Source organism: Procambarus clarkii, chromosome 81 (genome assembly GCF_040958095.1).
Source record: "Procambarus clarkii isolate CNS0578487 chromosome 81, FALCON_Pclarkii_2.0, whole genome shotgun sequence".
Taxonomy (NCBI): Eukaryota; Metazoa; Arthropoda; class Malacostraca; order Decapoda; family Cambaridae; genus Procambarus; species Procambarus clarkii.
Genome location: NC_091230.1, coordinates 24,072,020 through 24,092,249, shown reverse-complemented (window position 1 = coordinate 24,092,249; position 20,230 = coordinate 24,072,020). Strand labels below are relative to the sequence as shown.

The 20,230-nt window shown below is 40.3% G+C and overlaps 2 protein-coding genes across 7 annotated transcripts in view; one reads left to right on the top strand and one right to left on the bottom strand.

The window, feature by feature from the left end:
• LOC138357999 (uncharacterized) overlaps positions 1-20,230 on the top strand; it is a 381,281-nt gene that overhangs the window by 31,015 nt on the left and 330,036 nt on the right. The gene's annotated exons all lie outside the window — the stretch shown is intronic.
• The window catches only part of LOC138349714 (ATP-dependent RNA helicase Ddx1-like), a 28,120-nt gene that overhangs the window by 7,271 nt on the left and 619 nt on the right, over positions 1-20,230 (bottom strand). The window contains exons 2-11 of one of the 5 annotated variants that reach the window (XR_011225195.1): positions 20,047-20,220; positions 19,494-19,694; positions 18,943-19,066; positions 16,371-16,557; positions 12,731-12,871; positions 7,212-7,361; positions 4,904-5,005; positions 3,660-3,780; positions 1,801-1,963; positions 452-550 (exon numbers count right to left, since the gene is read on the bottom strand). Coding sequence is in view for 3 of the 5 variants with exons in the window: in XM_069315404.1 (XP_069171505.1) it covers positions 6,910-7,100; positions 7,212-7,361; positions 12,731-12,871; positions 16,371-16,557; positions 18,943-19,066; positions 19,494-19,618 (918 nt within the window). In the remaining 2 variants the exon portion in view is untranslated. Of the gene's footprint in view, positions 1-451; positions 551-1,800; positions 1,964-3,659; positions 3,781-4,903; positions 5,006-6,686; positions 7,101-7,211; positions 7,362-9,792; positions 12,693-12,730; positions 12,872-16,370; positions 16,558-18,942; positions 19,067-19,493; positions 19,749-20,046; positions 20,221-20,230 lie in introns of those variants that run through there. The other 4 variants (XM_069315404.1, XM_069315403.1, XM_069315405.1 and 1 more) reach the window with 4 other exon arrangements.

The window sequence follows — 20,230 nt, the reverse complement described above, 5'->3', positions numbered from 1 at the left end:
CCATAATCGAGTTTAGACAGAACGAGAGAGGAATGTAAAGAGAGGAGCAGTGTCGATTAGCTCCCCAAGAAGTATGGGACATGACCTAAAGTTAGTTAAGGGCCTTAGAGCATTCAACTCGGACGTAAAAAATATGGGGCGACAAAGACAAATGAGTGTCAAAGATTAGCCCTAAAAGCTTTAGCAGATTCTTTGTACAAAAGGGGATGACCCCTGTTACCTAACAGTAAATAGGTATCTGGGAGTTAGCTGTTACAGGCTGCTTCCTAGGGGGGTGCGTGTGTGGGAGAAAAAAAAATTTAGTAGTTAACCACTGAACTGCTCTGTCTCCAAATAACACCCTGGTGCACAAGAAATAAATTCTTTCCAAAAAATTTGTTTATCTTCTTATATTGTTAAAATGCAGTCTGATCACGGGGAAACTAAACAAAAAATATTGTATGTGACTTACTTTAGCTGCGATGGAGCTGGGAAGTTGAGCAAATTATGGGCGCTGAGCGTTGGAGCGATGGGGGTCTGTCGGCCCCGCCACCCCGTGCGACGGCAGTTGCTGCGAATAAAATGTTGGGCAATTATTTTGAAGTTTCTCATTCATTTCTTCCTTTTTTTTGCTGTAATATTATTTAAAAGTGTGTAATTTGTGGAATTTATATAATTCAAAGTATAGAACATCGCTATGCTCAAAATTATGGGCCTCATATATGCGACATATTCTACAATCAAACAGTGTTTTTGCTGTTATTACACTATATACACACATTGTATATACCCATCTACGTATGTATTCACCATAACGATCCACTATGTTGGTATGGTGAGCCCAAAAAACATGAGTGAGCTGCCACACCCTGCCAGTCCTCCCTCCCTCCCTCCTCCAACACATTACTCGCCAACATTCCTCCTCCCAAAATTCTGTTATTGTGTTTATTACACTATTTACACACGTTATGTATAAGTATGTACATGTTTTATTCATGTACATATGTACATACTTGCCATCTCCTCACCTCTCTCTCTTGCCTACTTAATGCTCTTGCTTCCCTCATCTCATCAAAATCGACTTTATAATGGTCCAGGACGGATCGAAATGTCGTAGTCTATTCAATTTCCAGTGTGTGGCTTGGTCAACAATGAAATCTTCATGCAAGATCTTATAAAGAAAACCCCTAGAACGAGTTTTGCAGATACGAAAGAGTTTAAGGTGAGTAGGGGATGGTTTGAGAAATTTTGAAAAAAGACGTGGTATTCATAGTGTTGTGAGGCATGGTGAGGGTGCCAGCTCAGACAAAGTAGGGGCTGAAAGATTTGTTCGTGATTTTAAAGATTTTGTAGATACTGTATTGATGGATATATTCCACAACAAGTGTTTAATTGTAAGGAGACATGGCTATTCTGGAAAAAATTGCCGAAGAGGACATACATTACCCAAGAGGAGACGTCACTGCCCGGACACAAGCTAACTTGGGCTAACTTGTGTCAGGATAGGCTAACTCTTGTTCTGTGTGGCGATTTGAAAATTAAACCCTTGCTCGTATATCATTCCGAAAATCCAAGAGTTTTAAAAAATATATAACGTGCAGAAAAACTGTGATGTAGAGTGGTTTGCCCTGCCATCAAAAAATATCTGCAAGAGAAAAGTTTGACACTAAAGGGCCTGCTTCTCGACAATGCTCCTGCTCATCCTCCAGACTTGGAGGATGCATTGTTGGGGCCACTTTTTTTTTTTTAGGGATATTCCTGCATGGGCCCTAAGTTTCTGGCTAATGAACCAATGACATGAAAGAGGAGTTTTCAACCTACCTTGTGTTAGGTGTGCAGGGGTCAATAGGCTGAACATAATGTCAGGAGCAAAGGGGGGCGTTTGCCTCTGCAAACACAATTTGACCATCTTCATCTCTTCGAACTATCCTAAATGCTCTCTTCACCTGTCTGACCAAATTGGGTGTCCAGACCACCTTTGAATCTGAAATAGTAAAATTAATAGTGATTTCAGAATATTCAGTCCATTTATACTAACAAAATTATATACAGTATACTGTAATTGAAATTTTACAGAATGATAAAGGCAATTTAGTAACTTTGTTAAAATGCACATAGGGGAAATACATGAAAATAGGTTAATATGGTTTGTAAGGTTGATGGGAAATGTTTATTACTTTTATGATTTAAAAGATGTATAGCCCTGATACTCCATCCTGGGTGCATTCCACCAGGTAATGACCACAGCAAAAGTTTTCCACGAGGCTCTATTGTCACACAAACTTTTCACATTTTCAAACTTGATTCATCTTTTTCCCCCTCGTTCCAGGGGTTTTCTTTAAAAGGTCTTCATGCAAATGCCTTGGTTTCTCACAAATGATGGCCTCTGAAATGCTATCACCTGCTAACTCTTTGTTGTGTATCCAAATTAATAAAAACTTTTCAACATCCTCAAGTGTTTGTGTTCTTTGTTTCGGGATTGTTGATATGCCTTGTGCCACTTTAACGCTCATAATGTCCTTTTTCTTAGCAAGTACAGTGCATATTGTTGACATAGATTTGTTGTACTGCCTAGCTAGTTCAACAACCTGTGCACCGTTTTGACGTTTATGAATGCTCTCTTGTTTTTCCTCTATGGTCATTCTCACATGTGTTTTCTTGGCTTGAACCTTACCACTGGCTTTCTTGGGACTCATGGCAAGATATATAATAACAAATTTTATGTTCAAATAGCCAAAAATCCCAAAACAAATGTAATGCTTTATAAAGAATTCAGGCACGATAGTTACTAGGCAGGAGACACTGGTAAACTGAGGTGCGATCACCATGCCTCAGTAGTTAACAGATGTAATGCATTAGGCAGTGATGTGGTGGAGGCAGACTCCATACACAGGTTCAAATGTAGATATGATAGAGCCCAGTAGGCTCAGGAATCTGTACACCAGTTGACTGACAGTTAAGAGGCGGGACCAAAGAGCCAGAGCTCAACCCCCCCACAAGCACAACTAGGCGAGTACACACATATTGGAACTGTTCATTTAATGTTTCATACTTTTTTTTTCATTCCCTCTGTATTTGTTCCCTATTTTCAATCTCTGGATTTAATCTTTTAAATGCAGCTTGCTCTTAATAAATTTATAAAAAAGGCCTGGTTCTGTTTTACAGTTAATATGTGTAGCAATAATACTTAAATATAGGTACATATTTTCCTTCCAAATAAATAGCATGTAGCTGTACTGCTTTAGTGATGTTTACCCTTGAATAAACCTTTAGTTCCAATAAAGATAGAAATGCATAATCATTTATTTGCTAATTTCATCCCTTGTTCTACTAAAGAACTAACACCCAGGGAGCAGCATCATGTAGAACCTCATCACAAGAAGGCATTTTCAAGCATTAATAACTTGAGCACTTTAAACTTTGGCACAAAATTGTGTCACTTCTGTAGCCACAGTAATTAAAAGCATGCTTGTAATAACAAACACCAATGACAGGAATGGTTGAGCACTGTGACAGTAAGCACATCAGTGTGAAAAACGAGCAGCAAGAGCTACAAAAGTGCATGCAGAAAAGAACATGGAACAACTGGGAGTATAGTGTGTCGTGACAACATTCTCCATACAGAATAAGAACAAATAGTGTACTGCACATAAATTTTAAACACTATTAAGAAAACTTACCAACATTGGCTCTCTTTTCACCATAAATCACTTTGCCATCAAATTCATCAACTGGAACTTTCATTTCTTGATCGACCTGCTGGATGGTCACTCCCAAGTGCTCTTCAATATCAGCTAGGTACTAGTGGTTCAGATAAGAAAAAGATTACTAGTGAAATAACAAGGGTGTCAGTCACAGCCTAACATTTAATTCACATTATAAACAAAATATTTTGAATGCACTTCAGTGTAAAATGTGATTCTCAATGTAGTGATGGACCGAGGCTCTTGAAACGTAATATTATACTGGTATTTTTCCATTGTATACATCTGTCACTACCCTACTATACTCATATGAACAAACACTGCCTAATCTTGCCAATTTCTTCCAATCATTAATTCTTTATTCTGGCTTTTCTAAAGCAATAAATTACTTATGTAGAGGAGGAAATGTATATGTTTATCTCTCAGAATGTTCGGTAATACGTTTATTGCTTGTGATGTGTGTATGTATGTATTAACACGATGTACTGAACGGGGTGAGAATAGCTTGAGCTACCTCATCCCTTTGTGTGTATTTTACCTCAGTAAACTTATTTCAATTTCAAAGCAATAAATGGTTCCTAAATCTAAAATATGGCATTTTATTACCGATTCATACCTACAGTAATTTTGCGTCCTAGGCACATGTAACTAAATTTATGTTTGAAAGGGTAAAGGGTGCCGTTTACACTGCAGAGAGAGAAGCCAAAGTTTATTCAGATAGCTTGAAGAATAAGATCAGTATGACACCCAGAAGCTACAGAATATCTGTAAGGAGTGATTTGAAATACAGTAAAGAGGCCTCTGAGATAATGTAATTGGCATTATTGGTGCTGCAGAAGTATGTAGATTGAAGAATTTGTGCCATGAAGAAGTTATTTACTGTTAATACATATTTTAGGAATAGGGGGACACATACACTGGGAGTTAAAGTGAGGAAAAAAGAAGAAAAAAAAGAAGAGATTCAAAATAGGAGGAAAAAACACATTCAAATTACAAAAGCTGTTAATCACCTGGTGCACTTGCATCACTAAGGGAAAGCGCAAGAGACATACAAGTACTTTACTTCCTAATCAGAATTTATCACTTTTAGGCTCTAATATTTTTTTTAATACTGTATCAGTTTTAGACTAGAGCCTTTCAAATCTTTAAGTAGGCAATGATGTTCTATATATATCAAATGTGAAAGATAAATACGACAAAAAAATCTCTTGAGGACTAACCTGTGGTTCGTTGTACCAAACGCAACAACCACCTTCCGTTGTCAACCGCGTGTTAAAACAGTTACGCCCACGAGTTGAACACCACTCTCCATGGTACCACACCTGAAACAAGAGAAGAATATACAAAATTGATACTCTATTATTAAATTTATCCCTTGGCCTTTAATACTGAACCTCGTGAAAGACTTATCAGGAATGTCAAGGAACGTGTTATTTCAAGGATGTTCTTCCGAAGTCTGATTAGGGAATGGTTATAAGACAACAGGATCACAAAGAACATTGTGTGAGGAGCATGTTCTGCAATTTCCAATTTCAGATTCACTTATAAATACATGCATGACAAATATTAAAGAACTTGTTCACGACCTTCGGGAGACCAAATTGAATTATGCAGTAGCATTGAGCTCATCTTGAAAAGTACAGCAATTAACTGGAAAAAATGTAAAGACATGCAGCTAAATGGCTTCCAGAACTGAGAACCAAGAACTACTAGGAGAAGCTACCAATTAATTGGCTACTGGGGTTCAAGGTTCCCCGTGGCCCGGTCCCCAACCAGGCCTCCTGGTTGCTGGACTGGTCAACCAGTCCGTGTCCCAGCTGTTGGATACGGCTGCTCGCAGCCTGACATACGAATCAAAGCCTGGTTGATCAAGGATCCTTTGGGGGTGTTTATCTAGTTCTTTCTTGAACACTGCGAGGGGTAGGCCCATTAAACCCCTTATGTGTAGTGGAAGAGTGTTGAACAGTCTCGGGCCTCTGATGTTGATAGAATTCTCTCTCAGAATACTTATTGCACATCTGCTTTTCAATGGGGGTATTCTGCACATCCAGCCATGCCTTCTGGTCTCGTGTGATATTTCTGTGTGCAGATCTGGAATCAGCTCTAATATTTTCCATGTATAAATTAGTATGTATCTTTTCTGCCTGTGCCCTAGAGAATACAGATTTAGGCATTTTTAGTCAGTCTCTGTAATTTAGATGGTTTAGCGAGAGAATTCTGGCAGTAAAGGATCTCTGCATGCTCTCCAGGTCAGCAATTTTCCAGCTTTAAACGGGGCTGTTATTGTGCAGCAGTATTCCACTCTAGAAAGCACTAGCACCTAGAAAAGTATCATCATTGGTACAGCATCTCTTGTTTGAAAGGTTCTGTCATTTTTCTTGCAATTGTGACTGCTACTTTATTGTGTTCTTTATAAGTAAGATCTTCTGACATGATTACTCCCCAATTCTTTATATTCCTTTTATGTTCTATGGTATGATTTGACTGCATTTTGTACATGGTTTCCGTTTTGATATTTTTTATTTTCCATAGCGAAAAAGTTGGAACTTATCTTCATTAAATACCATATTTTCTGTGGCCCATTGATTTACATCAGGGTATAGGTTAAATATACCAAAGCTAGAAGACAGAAAAGAGGTGATATGGTCACTACCTACAAAATTGTAACAGGAATCAATAAAATTGACAGAGGAATTCTTGAAACCTGCCATACAACTTCAAGAACACGAGCTCACAGACTTAAGCTAAGAAAACAAAGGTGATGGAAAAAATATTAGAAGTTCTCTTTTGCAAACTGTGGTAGAGGGTTGGAACATGTTAGGTGGTGGTGGATGCCAAAACCATCAGTAGTTTCAGAGCTTCAAAGTACTAGGATGACTGGACACCATGAGCATAGCTCTCATCCTGCAATTAAACTTAGGTCATTTCTAGACTGACACTATTGTAAGAAGACTTCAGATTTTCCTGTTCCTTTCATACAACTGTCACATATGAAGGAGTTTTTTGGAGTGTGCACATAAGAGAGTATCCAATGGAAAAGTATTCAATGTTGCAAAAAGCTGCAACATACCATAAATTACATTATCATTCTTTCCTCTTTAAATATTAACCAAGCTACAACAAAAGTCTACATGTGAGACTTTACACAGGTTACTTAGGTTTAAGGAATTCATCTTTACAATAGTGAAAATAAGGACAGCGAAAGCCAATGTAAAATAATGTCAAGTCAGGGGCTATTACCAGTTAATAAAGAATGCAAATATTGGTTTAAAACTCTAATCTTCTCTGGCACAGCAGCAACAAGGGAGATAGCTAGACCCATTCTCTCTGCTCTACCCACACGCCCAATACGATGAACATAGTTGCTCTTCTCATCTGGCAGTGTCACATTGACTATAAATGGCAGTCCTCCAACATCTGCAGCAAACATTTGGATGTTTTAACAATATCCTCATATCCTCAAGCATCTTTTAAAATATAGAGAATTTCCCCAAGAGAAAACCAATGCATGCAACGAAAAGAACTTACCAATTCCTCGAGCAGCTACATCAGTGCATATAAGGAACTTCACTCCACCATCCTTAAATTTTTGGAGATTCGCTTTGCGTTCATTAGGCTTGCGGTCACCATGGAGACACACACACGAATATGGATTGCCTCTGTTATTGGCCCCTCCTCCTGTTAAAAGTTTTGGGGCAGTCAGGGTTTAGTTTAGCACAATGATAAAGGATGACAAATGTTCCTATAAATCAACTACAGTATTTTAATTAAATGAAGCACTAATCTCATACCACTCTATGGGCTCCATAGGCTCAATTTTAATTATACTATATTTCATGAGACTATGTATTATGAGGAATATTTAACCTCACTAATTAACCAAGGTCATTTCATCAGCAGTATACATCAACAAGGACCAATTTTATGTATAGCCTAAGATTTTAAACTCCAGCTGGTAGAGGGGCTTGCATCTGCTTCCTCACACCACAAGTAACCAGATGCCATCTTGGGGAAAAATCATGGGCACTCCTGGCTGTGAGGGGCTCAGTAGTGAAAGAGACCATGAATGGTGCTTACAGTGGTAGTTCACAACACCACCATGAAGCTTGTGCCTACAGCATCACTTAATAACATCGAAATAACTTAATTTAACAATGATCGTGTTATATAGATGATCCTGACAGTGTTAAAGACTTTGTACAAGGTTCAGATATCAGTGAATCCAATGCTGGCTATGACATTTACAGTAAGAGACACAGCCACAGGTTAGTGCACCTATGCATCAGTAATGGGACCTCATGCTCCTTTAGAAAAAGAACATGTGAAAAATTATTCATATTCAGGATTTATTGACCAGGTTTCTCATAAGAGCACTGTTTTGGCTAGTGCTGTAGTGCATCAGGTGGCACTTTGCTTCGTCATGTGCCAGCAGCAAATGAGCATGTGGGACTATGCTGTGGTTGTATCTACATTAAAAGAATATCATCCACTGGAACTGCTTAGTGGTTCATAATATTGCATTAAAATGTAGGTATACACACATAATGTGTATATACATTGTAATAACTGTACAAATAATACATATTAGTGTTCAAAGAATATAATAGTGTGCATATTAGTAACAAATACATGTGTATTTGTATTTATTATACATGGGTATGTGCAAGATACCCATGTATCTTGCCTTACGGCTACCGTGTGTTGGTTCCCAGGATTAAAGTCCTTGCGGGCTTGGTCTCCGAACAGGACTCTTGGTTGGTGGTCTGATCAACCAAACTGTTAGATGCAGCTGCTTGCAGCCTGACATACAAATCACAACCTGGTTGATTAGGTATCCTTTGGAAGTGTTTATCATTATGACCTGTTATGGTGTTCTTTTGAATACCACAAGAGGTCATAATGTGATACCATTCTTGATGAATATGGAATTCCAGAAATCATGGCCTGGCACAGAGTGCACGAACTGTCTATGGCTACTTCAAAGTCCAGAGGTTAATTTCACTCATGTCATTGATGTCATCTGTGAAAGTTCCATCTCTCTTGCACAGGGGTCCCAATACTAGATGTACAATAGTACATTCTGCGTACATTCATTCTGAGCAATAATTCAGTAGTAGTTTGCAGTACATAAATAATAAAATAATACTAACAGCCCAATGCATCATTGCCCTTGAAAAACTATGGTAAAAGCATTCAAAATATGAATAAAATGTATTATGTTCAATGCGTGCTGTTACAACTTCATGTAAAATATGCAGGGCTAAGCTGAATTTGGATCACTGGTTACTAGATTACCACGCCCGGAAAGGGAGCCGATCGGCCGAGCGGACAGCACACTGGACTTGTGATCGCGTGGTCCCGGGTTCAATCCCGGGCGCCGGCGAGAAACAATGGGCAGTGTTTCTTTCACCCTATGCCCCTGTTACCTAGCAGTAAAATAGGTACCTGGGTGTTAGTCAGCTATCACGGGCTGCTTCCTGGGGGTGGAGGCCTGGTCGAGGACCGGGCCGCGTGGACACTAAAAAGCCCCGAAATCATCTCTAAGATAACCTACCAGAACTGATTAGTGGATCATATTAGTGTATGTAAATATACTGTACATAGAATGTGTATGCAATGCGATAATAGCAAAAACCAGCACATTTTATTGTTCATAGAATATAATACTGTGTGTGTATATTAGTGATACAAATGTGTATTTATACTCTGCATGTTTTATTATAGAAATTTCTTAAGTTAAACACTGTTGCATAATATAGCTGCAAAATACCAGTGAATAAAATCAGTAACACTAAAATAATGTAAATGTATTTTTGGCAACTCATGTCACCCAGGGAACCTTTATGCCTGGTAATCTCATCCACCAATGTCTCCAAATTGTGCCCGAGATATTTCTTCTTTCGACCACAGCCAAAGTAAACTAAATGTTAATTATTATATTTCAGTGATTATTTTAACATTAACCCTTAACATGTTCGGGGTCTAATATCCTGCCATCCGCACAGGCGCATGTCATTTTGAAAAAAAAAAAATTTTTTTTTTTTGCTAATCTGTTAAGTTCTGTTCACTGATCACGGGAAAAATAAAAAAAAAATTCTATTGTACTTACTTTTGTTGCAATAGAGCCAAAAAGCTCGGTGATGACGTCACAATCTGCATGTTCGCTCATGCAGTACACGCCCGGGAGGTGTTGCGCGCGGTCCTCAAACAGCCAGAGTTGCCACAAATATATTTTTGCGTTATTTATTTACAATGTCTAAGCACATTTTATCTAATTTTTTTTCACTAATTGTGTTTCAAATACTGTTTGAACATATTTTGTATCAATAATTGTTGCATATTTGAGTATACACAGGCGCACACAAATGTTTTCAATTACGGCAATATAATATGTCATTACAGTCTATTATATTGTATGTTCTGCTTATATTTGTATATATTTACACACACGCACACGCTATCTGCTTATATGTTTACATATTTACACACTCGCACACGCTATACACACTTTGAAGCACACTTAGAAGATTTCTAGACTGTGGTAGTCATTGAAGCAGTCGACAGCACATAATGGGATACCACACGTTTCACACCATGTTTGCACAAGCTTCCGTTTCTTGTCTCTACGTGTCGTTGTTTTACACACCAAGCAATCACGTTGGGCTATTGCACGCTTCACACCAGGTGGCAAATACTTAAGTTTGTGTGCTAGGAAGCCTTCAGTGTGAGCGAGGCATGGAGTACCAGCATGCTGCAACAGTGGGTTTATGATGGGCCGCTGAATACCTGGGACATCTTTTGCAAACTTTCCTAATAACTGTATTGCAGCATCAAATACAAAGTCACGGAAAGTGGGCTTACGTCCAGTTCTCACAAGGTACATGTTGAAACAGTTCAGTATGCTCATGTCCACAAGATGGAAGAACACTTTTTTCGTCCACCTACATGTCTTCCGCACACACTCTGCAGTGCCAATCATCATGTCTGATTTATCAATCAACCGCATGTTGATATTATAGTCTAAAACACAGTCTGGCTTATACAGTGGTGCGTTTGTTTTGTGGCTCACTTTCCCACTGTTCACCATTGTTCCATCATGAATTGTTGTCAACAAGTTCACCTCTCTTTTGTCTTTCCACCGAACTGACAGAATGTTATCACTTTTCCTTCTCTGACACTCACCAACTGCAATGTCGTTGTCAAACACAGGCATTTCCCTTCGTTGTGGCTTTACTGTACCAACCAATCCGGTTCTATTTTCTAGCAAGAACCGAGCTAGCAAGGGACTTGTATAGTAATTATCTGTGTATAAAATGTGTCCCTTGTTCATCCACGGAGCCATGATGGTCTTCACTACACTCCCCGAGAATCCATGTTCGTCGTTACCGGGAATGTCTACATCACTAGCCGAGTACAGAATCATGTGTAACACGTATCCTGTCTCACAATCACAAAGAACAAAAAATTTCAGGCCAAATCGGTTTCGTTTTGAGGGAATGTACTGTTTGAATGGAACACGTCCCTTGAAAAGTATGAGAGATTCATCAACCACCAGCTTCTGTGCTGGTACGTAAAAATCTCTGAATTTTCCAATAACATCGTTCATGTAGTGCCTCACTCGCCACAGTCTATCATCAGGTGTTCGGTCCTGAACACTTCCAAAATGTAGACACCTGAGGAGTATCTGAAACCTGTCTCGTGACATATATTTCCTGAATAAAGGTGTTGGTATTGTCTTGTCCTTGCTCCAATAGTCATTTATTGCATGTTTGTGACAGTGCTTCATCAACAAACAGAGTGCCAAAAACACATACATTTCCGCCACTGTGGTATTTTTCCAACGCTGCAGTCGTGAAAATTCTGTGATTTCCCTCTCAATCAGGTAAGCAGCATGCAGGTTCGTTTGGTGTACAATGTATTCCATGAGTGGTTCATCATAGAATGCTGTAAAATATTCCATCTCAGCCATGTCCTCACCTTGATTAGGGAAAAGGTTTGTAATCCCTACATCTTTATCGTCAAAGTGAGGAATATTAGGAATAAAATCGTCACCATCACTCCACTCAAGTACACCAGGCGTCCTGCGAGATGCAGAGGAAAGACGGCGAGGAAGCGATGCATACCGGCGACCAGGAGCTGAATACCGTCTGCGAGAAGCACGGCGGCTACGTGCACGTGAGGTGGATGCACGTGAGGTGGGTGCACGTGAGGTGGGTGCACGTGAGGTGGATGCACGTGAGGTGGATGCACGTGAACACGAGGGTCTTGGTCCCTCATGTGGTGCCATGCGGTGGCGCTTGGCCGGGAGAGATGCTGCTCACGCGACAATTTCTCGCCCAGTTACACCACTGGTACCAGCCACAGGCTCAATAAAACTTTGATCTGAGTCACTAAACCCAGAAAAGGAGTCACCTCCCTCTGACTCGTCACCCTCAAACAGAAAATATCCACAGGAACTGTGAGGTCGTGGTAGAATTGGGGTAGAAAATGGGCGAGGAGGCATGGGTGAGCGTATAGGCCTCGCCATGGCATGGCGGTCATTCTCACTTTCACTGCTGCTGCTACTATCACCCGACAACTGTGTATAATCCTCATCGTTGTCTGAATCGTCAAACACACTTTCTTCACCTTCAGAGAATAATTCGTGGGCTATTTGCTCTGGGGTGAGGGACTGAGTGGTGCGTGCCCGTGAGGCGTTTGACCGTGCGCTCGCCATGGTGACTCTCGCTAAACTGAGGCCTCCCATGCCTTCGGATCGTGAGCGGGAATTTTTTTCAAAATGGCCGCTGTTTACTAGAGCCCCTGGGCAGCGTATGGGACCCCCAGCTACACCGCGGGCCATTCAAATCGTGCGCGGTACCCATAAACTTCATATGAAGTGAAGCGCAGTTGACTGGTAAAACGATTTACACTTCATATGAAGTGATGCGCACTTTAAGGGTTAAAGAACTTTTTTTTCACACCATGGAGTTGTTACTAGTATAAGTAACAGGCACACAGTGTAGGGGTTTAATCTATTTAAAGATTTACAAATTCAAGACACCTACCAATTTGATTAAAATAGCGCTCTAAATTGTCACAATCCAACTTAGTGCAGCAGAATATTAGTGCTTGATCCATTTTGTGTGTGTCAATAGCCTTAATGCAGTACTCTCCTTTCAGCAGCTTCACCGCCTCACTTAATGTCTCTGAAAGGAGAAAAAACAAAACAGCAATGAATGTAAAGAAATGCCTCTTTCCGGTAGATGTCCAGTGGCCCTACTGAAGCTATCTCACCGAAATTGCTCCGTGCAAGTGGATCACACCAGTCACGGAATTTGTTTGGACATGATTCGATATTCAATAATGCTATACAGTATTCATAATCCTATATATTCATGATCATAATGTTAAATTCAAGCTATTATTAACTACTGGAAAATATTATCAAGTATTGCATTATTGGGAGAGTGAGTACTACATAATACTGTAACCCCGCGATTATCCGGGATTCGAACATCCGAAAAAACCAGCGTTGAATGTAATGAAACGCCATTTTCTGGGTGAGTCCCGGAGGCTCCCCGGAGCTATCCCAGGCTGATATGCTAATGTCAGACTTTGGCATCAGTCATGTGTATGGAGTTCTTAGGCCTACCGGGGACCACGGCCAGAACCGGGCCCCCTCAGAGAGGCAAGGGGAGCAATGGCCTATAGAAGCCCCCGTGTAGTTGGAAGCATTCTATGTCTGCCATCGACCGGAACAGGCACCCAGAAAGGTAAGCGCCCCAAAACAAACCCCTATTCTGGTTAAAATTGCTACCTAAAACCGAACTAGTGGATAGAACTCCCCAACCGAAAACAAGCAAACTAGTGTGACGTCACACACTGCCGCGCCGCTGTCTGCGCAGCTCCCCCCTCCCCGGGAGGGGGAAGGGGGAGCCCCAGACCCCCCGCGCCGGCTACCCACACCTCAGTTCTTGAGGCTGGATGTCAAAAACGCGAAAAACCGCCGACCGGAGGGAGGGAGGGATGCCGGGGAGCCTCCGGGACTCACCCAGAAAATGGCGTTTCATTACATTCAACGCTGGTTTTCTGGGGGGAGCCCCGTCGGCTCCCCGGAGCTAACTACCCACAGACAGAAAAAGAGGGACTTACCCGGGAGGCGGTCGTCGCTCACCCCTCAACTCGAAGCCGAGACAACTGGCTGCAACCGCCGACCCAAAGCAACACAGGCCCGACGAGGCCCAGGGACATTCACAAGGTAACGAGCAGCCAGGACCCTGTTCGACCGCCAAAATCCCCGCGCCCTAGCATCAGCCTCAAGAACTGAGGTGTGGGTAGCCGGCGCGGGGGGTCTGGGGCTCCCCCTTCCCCCTCCCGGGGAGGGGGGAGCTGCGCAAACAGCGGCGCGGCAGTGTGTGACGTCACACTAGTTTGCTTGTTTTCGGTTGGGGAGTTCTATCCACTAGTTCGGTTTTAGGTAGCAATTTTAACCAGAATAGGGGTTTGTTTTGGGGCGCTTACCTTTCTGGGTGCCTGTTCCGGTCGATGGCAGACATAGAATGCTTCCAACTACACGGGGGCTTCTATAGGCCATTGCTCCCCTTGCCTCTCTGAGGGGGCCCGGTTCTGGCCGTGGTCCCCGGTAGGCCTAAGAACTCCATACACATGACTGATGCCAAAGTCTGACATTAGCATATCAGCCTGGGATAGCTCCGGGGAGCCGACGGGGCTCCCCCCAGAAACGCCCTTATACGGCCAAAATCGTGAACGGATAAAGTTATCACAATATCCGGCCAAAATAGCCACAGGGACCGGATTAAAGCAGGTTTTCTACAGGAATTACACTATCCGGTCAGTCCCCCAGATAATCGTGCCTTTGTCAGTATATGAAAACATGAGGCAGGCCATACGGTATTAATCCCGTCTGCCCGAGACTCGAGGCGCATGGTGTAGGTGGGGGTGGGGTGGGTGGGTGGTGTTGGGAGGGTGGGAGGGGTGCGTCAGGAGGGACTACCTGGGTACAGGAATTACCATTAATTTTAGAACAATTAATCATAGCCAAAAACAAATAAAATAACTACTAGTAATTATGTAATAACAAATAAATAAGTTTCCTAAAAGCATTGTGCACAGGCTGAAGTTTCCTTAAAAAATATTGTGAATTTTTTCCTCCTGGTGGCCTACATAACGCGTTATGGCTGCCCCAAGTGGACCTGTCCAACACTGGTCAACCCATGTGCGTCCGTCCCTCGTGTTATACACAGTGCTGCGCCATTAGTGAAATATTTTTTTAAATAACTTTTTTATTTTCATAGTAACTTTGAACATTTTTGGCCAAGACTATGTCTGGTAGCAGCATCAATCGTTCTGGAGGTGTTAAGAGGAAGAAAGTTGTCCTAACAATTAAAGACAAGTCACAGTTATACGCCTCAACCAGTGCGGCCTCACAGTGTTGCGCCATTAGTGAAATATTTTTTTAAATAACTTTCTTAATTTTCATAGTAATTTTGAACATTTTTGGCCAAGAATATGTCTGGTAGCAGCATCAATCGTTCTGGAAGTGTTAAGAGGAAGAAGATTGTCCTAGCAATTAAAGACAAGTTACGTGTTGTTCAAACAGTGAGGCGTCACAGGCAGCCAAGTGCCTTCAACAAGTGAGGCGCCACAGGCAAGCCAAGCTCCTTCAACAAGTGAGGCATTATAGGCAAGCCAAGCGCTTTCAACAAGTGAGGCGCCACAGGCAAGCCAAGCGCTTTCAACAAGTGAGGCGCAAGCAAGCGCCTTTAACAAGTGAGGCGTCACAGGCAAGCCAAGCGCCTTCAACAAGTGAGGGCATGCAAGCGCTTCAACAAGTGAGGTGCAAGCAAGCACCTTCAACAAGTGAGGCCTCACAGGCAACCCAAATGCCCTCAACCAGTGAGGCTTCAGCAGCTGGCAGTCAAAACTAACTTAGCTTAATGAACTGTACAGTAATTTTAAGTGTTAATTTTAGTGTTGTGTTAGTATAGGTTACGTAAATTGTTAAGAATTTTTAACTTCAAGATGTGTGGCATCAATCAAGAAGACGAACACCAACAAGGTAAGTTGAGGTTTCTAGTTGAATATTTAATAATTGTATGTGGCAAGGCAATTCAAATTATGTTGTTTGTAGTATAAAAATAGTTGGAAATGGTCACTTTTGGACTCGTAGGTGAAAAAGTACCATTATCCGAAAAATGTGATAATCCGGCTGGGGGTCCTTCCCATATAGTCCGGATGATCGAGTGGAGACAGTACTGTAATCTCAATGCTAGAAGGGTATGAGATTAGCGCTGCAATTGAGTGGTGGACCGGAGCACTAAAGTAGCAATCACCAATAGAACAACAGCAACAGAACTGAGTATGGAAGTTAGTTGAAGGCAGGGGCCAGGCCAACTGGTCGTGCCGATCGGTACTAATGCTTAAGTACAGTACAAGCCAGCTTAAGTGAACCTCAAAAAATATTCATAGCTCATAATGTGAAGCAGCATATTACAAACCATTAAAATTGGCAAAATGGTATCTAAATACATATCTGAACAAGCTAAAGAAAAATTCTGGAAACCAAACTGAAAAGCATAACAAATTAAAACATTAGAAGCACTTACACTTACAGTACTTTAAAAAACTAAGACACATTCTCAAATATTAACTGTAAAGCTTAGCCTTGCACTTTTATTTGCTTACCAGGTGTATTGTTCCCAGGTCGTACGCCATCCTTAACATGCATGCCATCAGTCTGCAGATGGCGACGAAGATTGCTCCAGCTACTATCCGTTCTGGGATCAATGGTTACAACAACGTGGTGGACAGTCTCGGGCACAGCATCTTCCCCTTTAAGATCTACCCAGGTCGGGAAGTGCATCAAACGTTCCTATGTAAAGTTTTTCTATAGTAAAATTCACTGGTCGGAGCAAAATTATTTTAAGGTATTGAAATATCTGTACTCTATTTGGAATTCAGAGGCTCTAATATCAATAAAATATTCTTGGTAAAATTATTATTTTTTTCTTCTTTTTACAAATTTTTTGTACATCTCTTATTTATAGACACTAAATTAAAAACCAAAATTAAAAAAATATTATACGATAAAAGTTTTGGCTTCAACATGTACACCCTTATTTAACAGACTAGTAGCTACCAATTCTTTCAAATAATCTGCTATAAGAACTGACATAACAATGATTAGCAATACAGTACATTATATTCATACTGTACCATTTACAGACAATTCTATTTTATCAGTTAATAATAACATTTAAATACAAAATATAGCAAGTACTGTACTTCTGTTCATTTTTTAAGTAATCTGCTTTAAATACATTTTCTATCTCCTTAATACAATCAAGCAGAATTTCAACATTTTTCTACATATTTCTGGAATAAATAATTTAAATTGACTTAAATAGTGCATTGCAAGTGCATCGTTAGGTGCAATGCACTTGCACCATCCACACACAGGATTCTTAAGTTCAGTGTCTAATATCAGACAAGCTTGCTCCACTACCACTATGTTCCACTTTCACGAGGTTGGAAGGCATCAACACCAAGAAAACATGGAGGCGTATATGAAGAGATAAAACTTGTTACACATATTACACAATAAATTAACCATACTTTTCACAAAACACAATCACAGAACATGAATGACCACACACACCAGTAAACCAATAGCAGCAATGATCCACAGTAGTGCTTAAGTAGGTATACAGAGCTCCTTGTAAGATGCCAATTACTGCAGAAAAACAACAACACAAACTTCCTCTTCACAGGAAGATGATGGGATGACATGCAACCCGTCCTCTTAAAAATAACGTCACTTTTCGCTCGTATACGCACTATGGCCAAAAGTGGACGTAATTTGAAATGAAATTAACTCACAAAAGTGACGTACTGTCCTGTTTTCTGTTTGAGTCGTCAGGCTTACTCGGTAAGGTTAGAAGAGGAGACTTTCAATTAACGTTTTTCATAACGTTTTGAAACTTTATGAGAATTTCCTGCCCACCTAACCTACCAGAGGACCCTTAACTTACTGTTGTTGAAAAAAAAAAAAAATCCCAAATTTTCATTTTTTTTTTCATTTTCATATAACTGTACGTCCACTTTCGGCCATACGAGCAAACGGCCAAAAGCGACATTTTTAAGAGGACAGGTTGTGAAATGAGGGAAGAGAGGGAAGGAAGTAGCTGCACTGATGCCTTAAAGTCCTCAAGTGAAATCTGCATGGAAAATTGGTAATGATGCTGCTCCTCTGTGAAAGGTTCTCAAAATTAAGTTTCTATAGCTCTTAATGACAGCTTTAAAGCAGGTGGATTAAATGTAACATGCCAGAGTTTTGTCATCATCATCCTACAGGCTCACCATAGCCCGTGCTCCTTGGGACTTTTTGTTCCAAGTAGTGAATCTTGAACATCAACATCATCATCCATACTTGGGTGAAACATGGAGTTGTAGCAGTGTGCGAGGGCTGAGATATTGTGCAGCTGAAAGCTTTACTGTGGATAGTAGAAGACTTGAAAATGAGTAAACTGAAGCAAACTGTAGTAGAAAGGATGACGAGTGTGTGATGTAGGAAGTACAGTACTAGAATCTGTCGTTTAAATATTTGATGTGTGTAATTGGAAAAAAGTTTCATGCAAATAAGATTGAGCAAAGACAGAACTGAGGGAAGGAAATTGACTGGTGGAATGTAAACCGTGCCTATAGTAAAAGCAACATACTAAATATTGTACTATATTTACTATGATATTATCTTTTCTTCTATTTCTTTCAGGTATCACATTTTCAGCAGCCTTCCAACATGAATAGTAAAGCTTTAAACTACTGAATCTCTCACCTTCACCACTTCTGCAATTACATTCATAAAGTCTGATACACAAATTCCTAACATGCACTTATGATTCAATCTACAGTATTTCCACATTGAAAAAGAGAGCATTAAGTAACTTTGAAGTATTAAAGACACAATGTCATATTATATATATAAAATATGTATACCTAACCATTAATAAAATGTCACCCTTGTACAAAATATTCTTTATGGAAACTAATTGATACATTAGACAACATTCTTTCCACTCCATATATGCTTGGAACACACTAGTCATGCTATTCACTTTGTTAATTTTCACTTGATTATTATATAGTATACCATAATCTAAGAAAATTCATAATCCTTAGTCTTAAGACATTGCACCATTGAGAAGGCACAATTTTCCTTAGCAAACAAGTGTTACCAAATAAGGGTTCAGAAACTTACTGCCATGCGCTTCACTTCAAAGGAATGTAGGGTGGCAGAACAGACCACCATCTGGAGTCTCTTGCCTTCAGATGTGATTTTGGGTATGGAGCTGTAGATGTTATTGATGAGACGCTCATGCCCCCTGCAATACCAGTACACTTGTATACAAGATAAAGTAATTACATGAAACAAAATATGGCAAGAAATTTAATGCAATAAATGAAAGTCAACAAAATACAGTAATGCATCAAGTTACCTTATAAATAAATCAGCTGTATATTTAAAGTCATTTAAAAAATATGACCAACCTTTCCAGGATGAAATCTATAAAAGTTGCCCAACTCTCAAGTGCCCATTTACTGATAGCCAAAGACGCACATTAAGGAAATGTGTAAATGTTCCACGAGTAGTTGACTTAATACAAGAAATCAGGTAGTCAAGAGTTCTTAGTTTTTTTTCTAATTCATAAGGCAAGCTGATGATACAGTACTTGAATTTATATCAGGTATTCCTACATATTTACTACCAAAATATAAAAAGTACTTTTCCTTGGATAAAATCAAACTTACCTGTTTAAGAAGTCCATCAGCCTCATCCAACACAAAGAATTTGCAAGACTGGAGAGAGAGTTGTCCTGTATTAATAAGATCTTCCAAGCGTCCTGGAGTACCGCAAACAATATCCACACCTGCATTGAGTGCTGCTATTTGCTCCTTCACAGGTATACCACCAACAACAAGAAGGTCACGAACCACTGGATTATCTAGAAGCTTACGAAACATTTGAACCTGTTTTAGGGTCTGTTCTGCGAGTTCTCTTAAAGGCTGTTAAATGATAAAAACTTTTGTTTGCATTAAAAAAAAAATGGTCTGCTTTTGGAACTTGCCACTTCTATCTAAACTGTTTAACAATTCACATAGCACAACATACTACTTTTAGTTTGAATCTTTATATTGTATGTATCCAGGATTTAATGAACAGGTTAGTTTAAAAGCAACAGTGATGTAAAAATGAATCTGTACCGAACTGTATAGGTTATATTGTTAGACATCCATCCAGCAATCAATATAAACCAGATACTGGACAAGTAAATACAGACCAGTCACGTGTTACCATTCTTACCTCAATAATGACAGTATGTGGAGCATTGTTCTGAAGCTTTTGTGGCTTGTCTCCACCTCCCTTCACACCTGAGCTCACAGTACAGTCCTTGCTGGCCTGAGACACTGCTACGTATCCCACTTTAGGTGGGTGCTTGAACTCTGTTGCACCAAAATTGAAAGACATCTCTGCATTCTGGAAATCA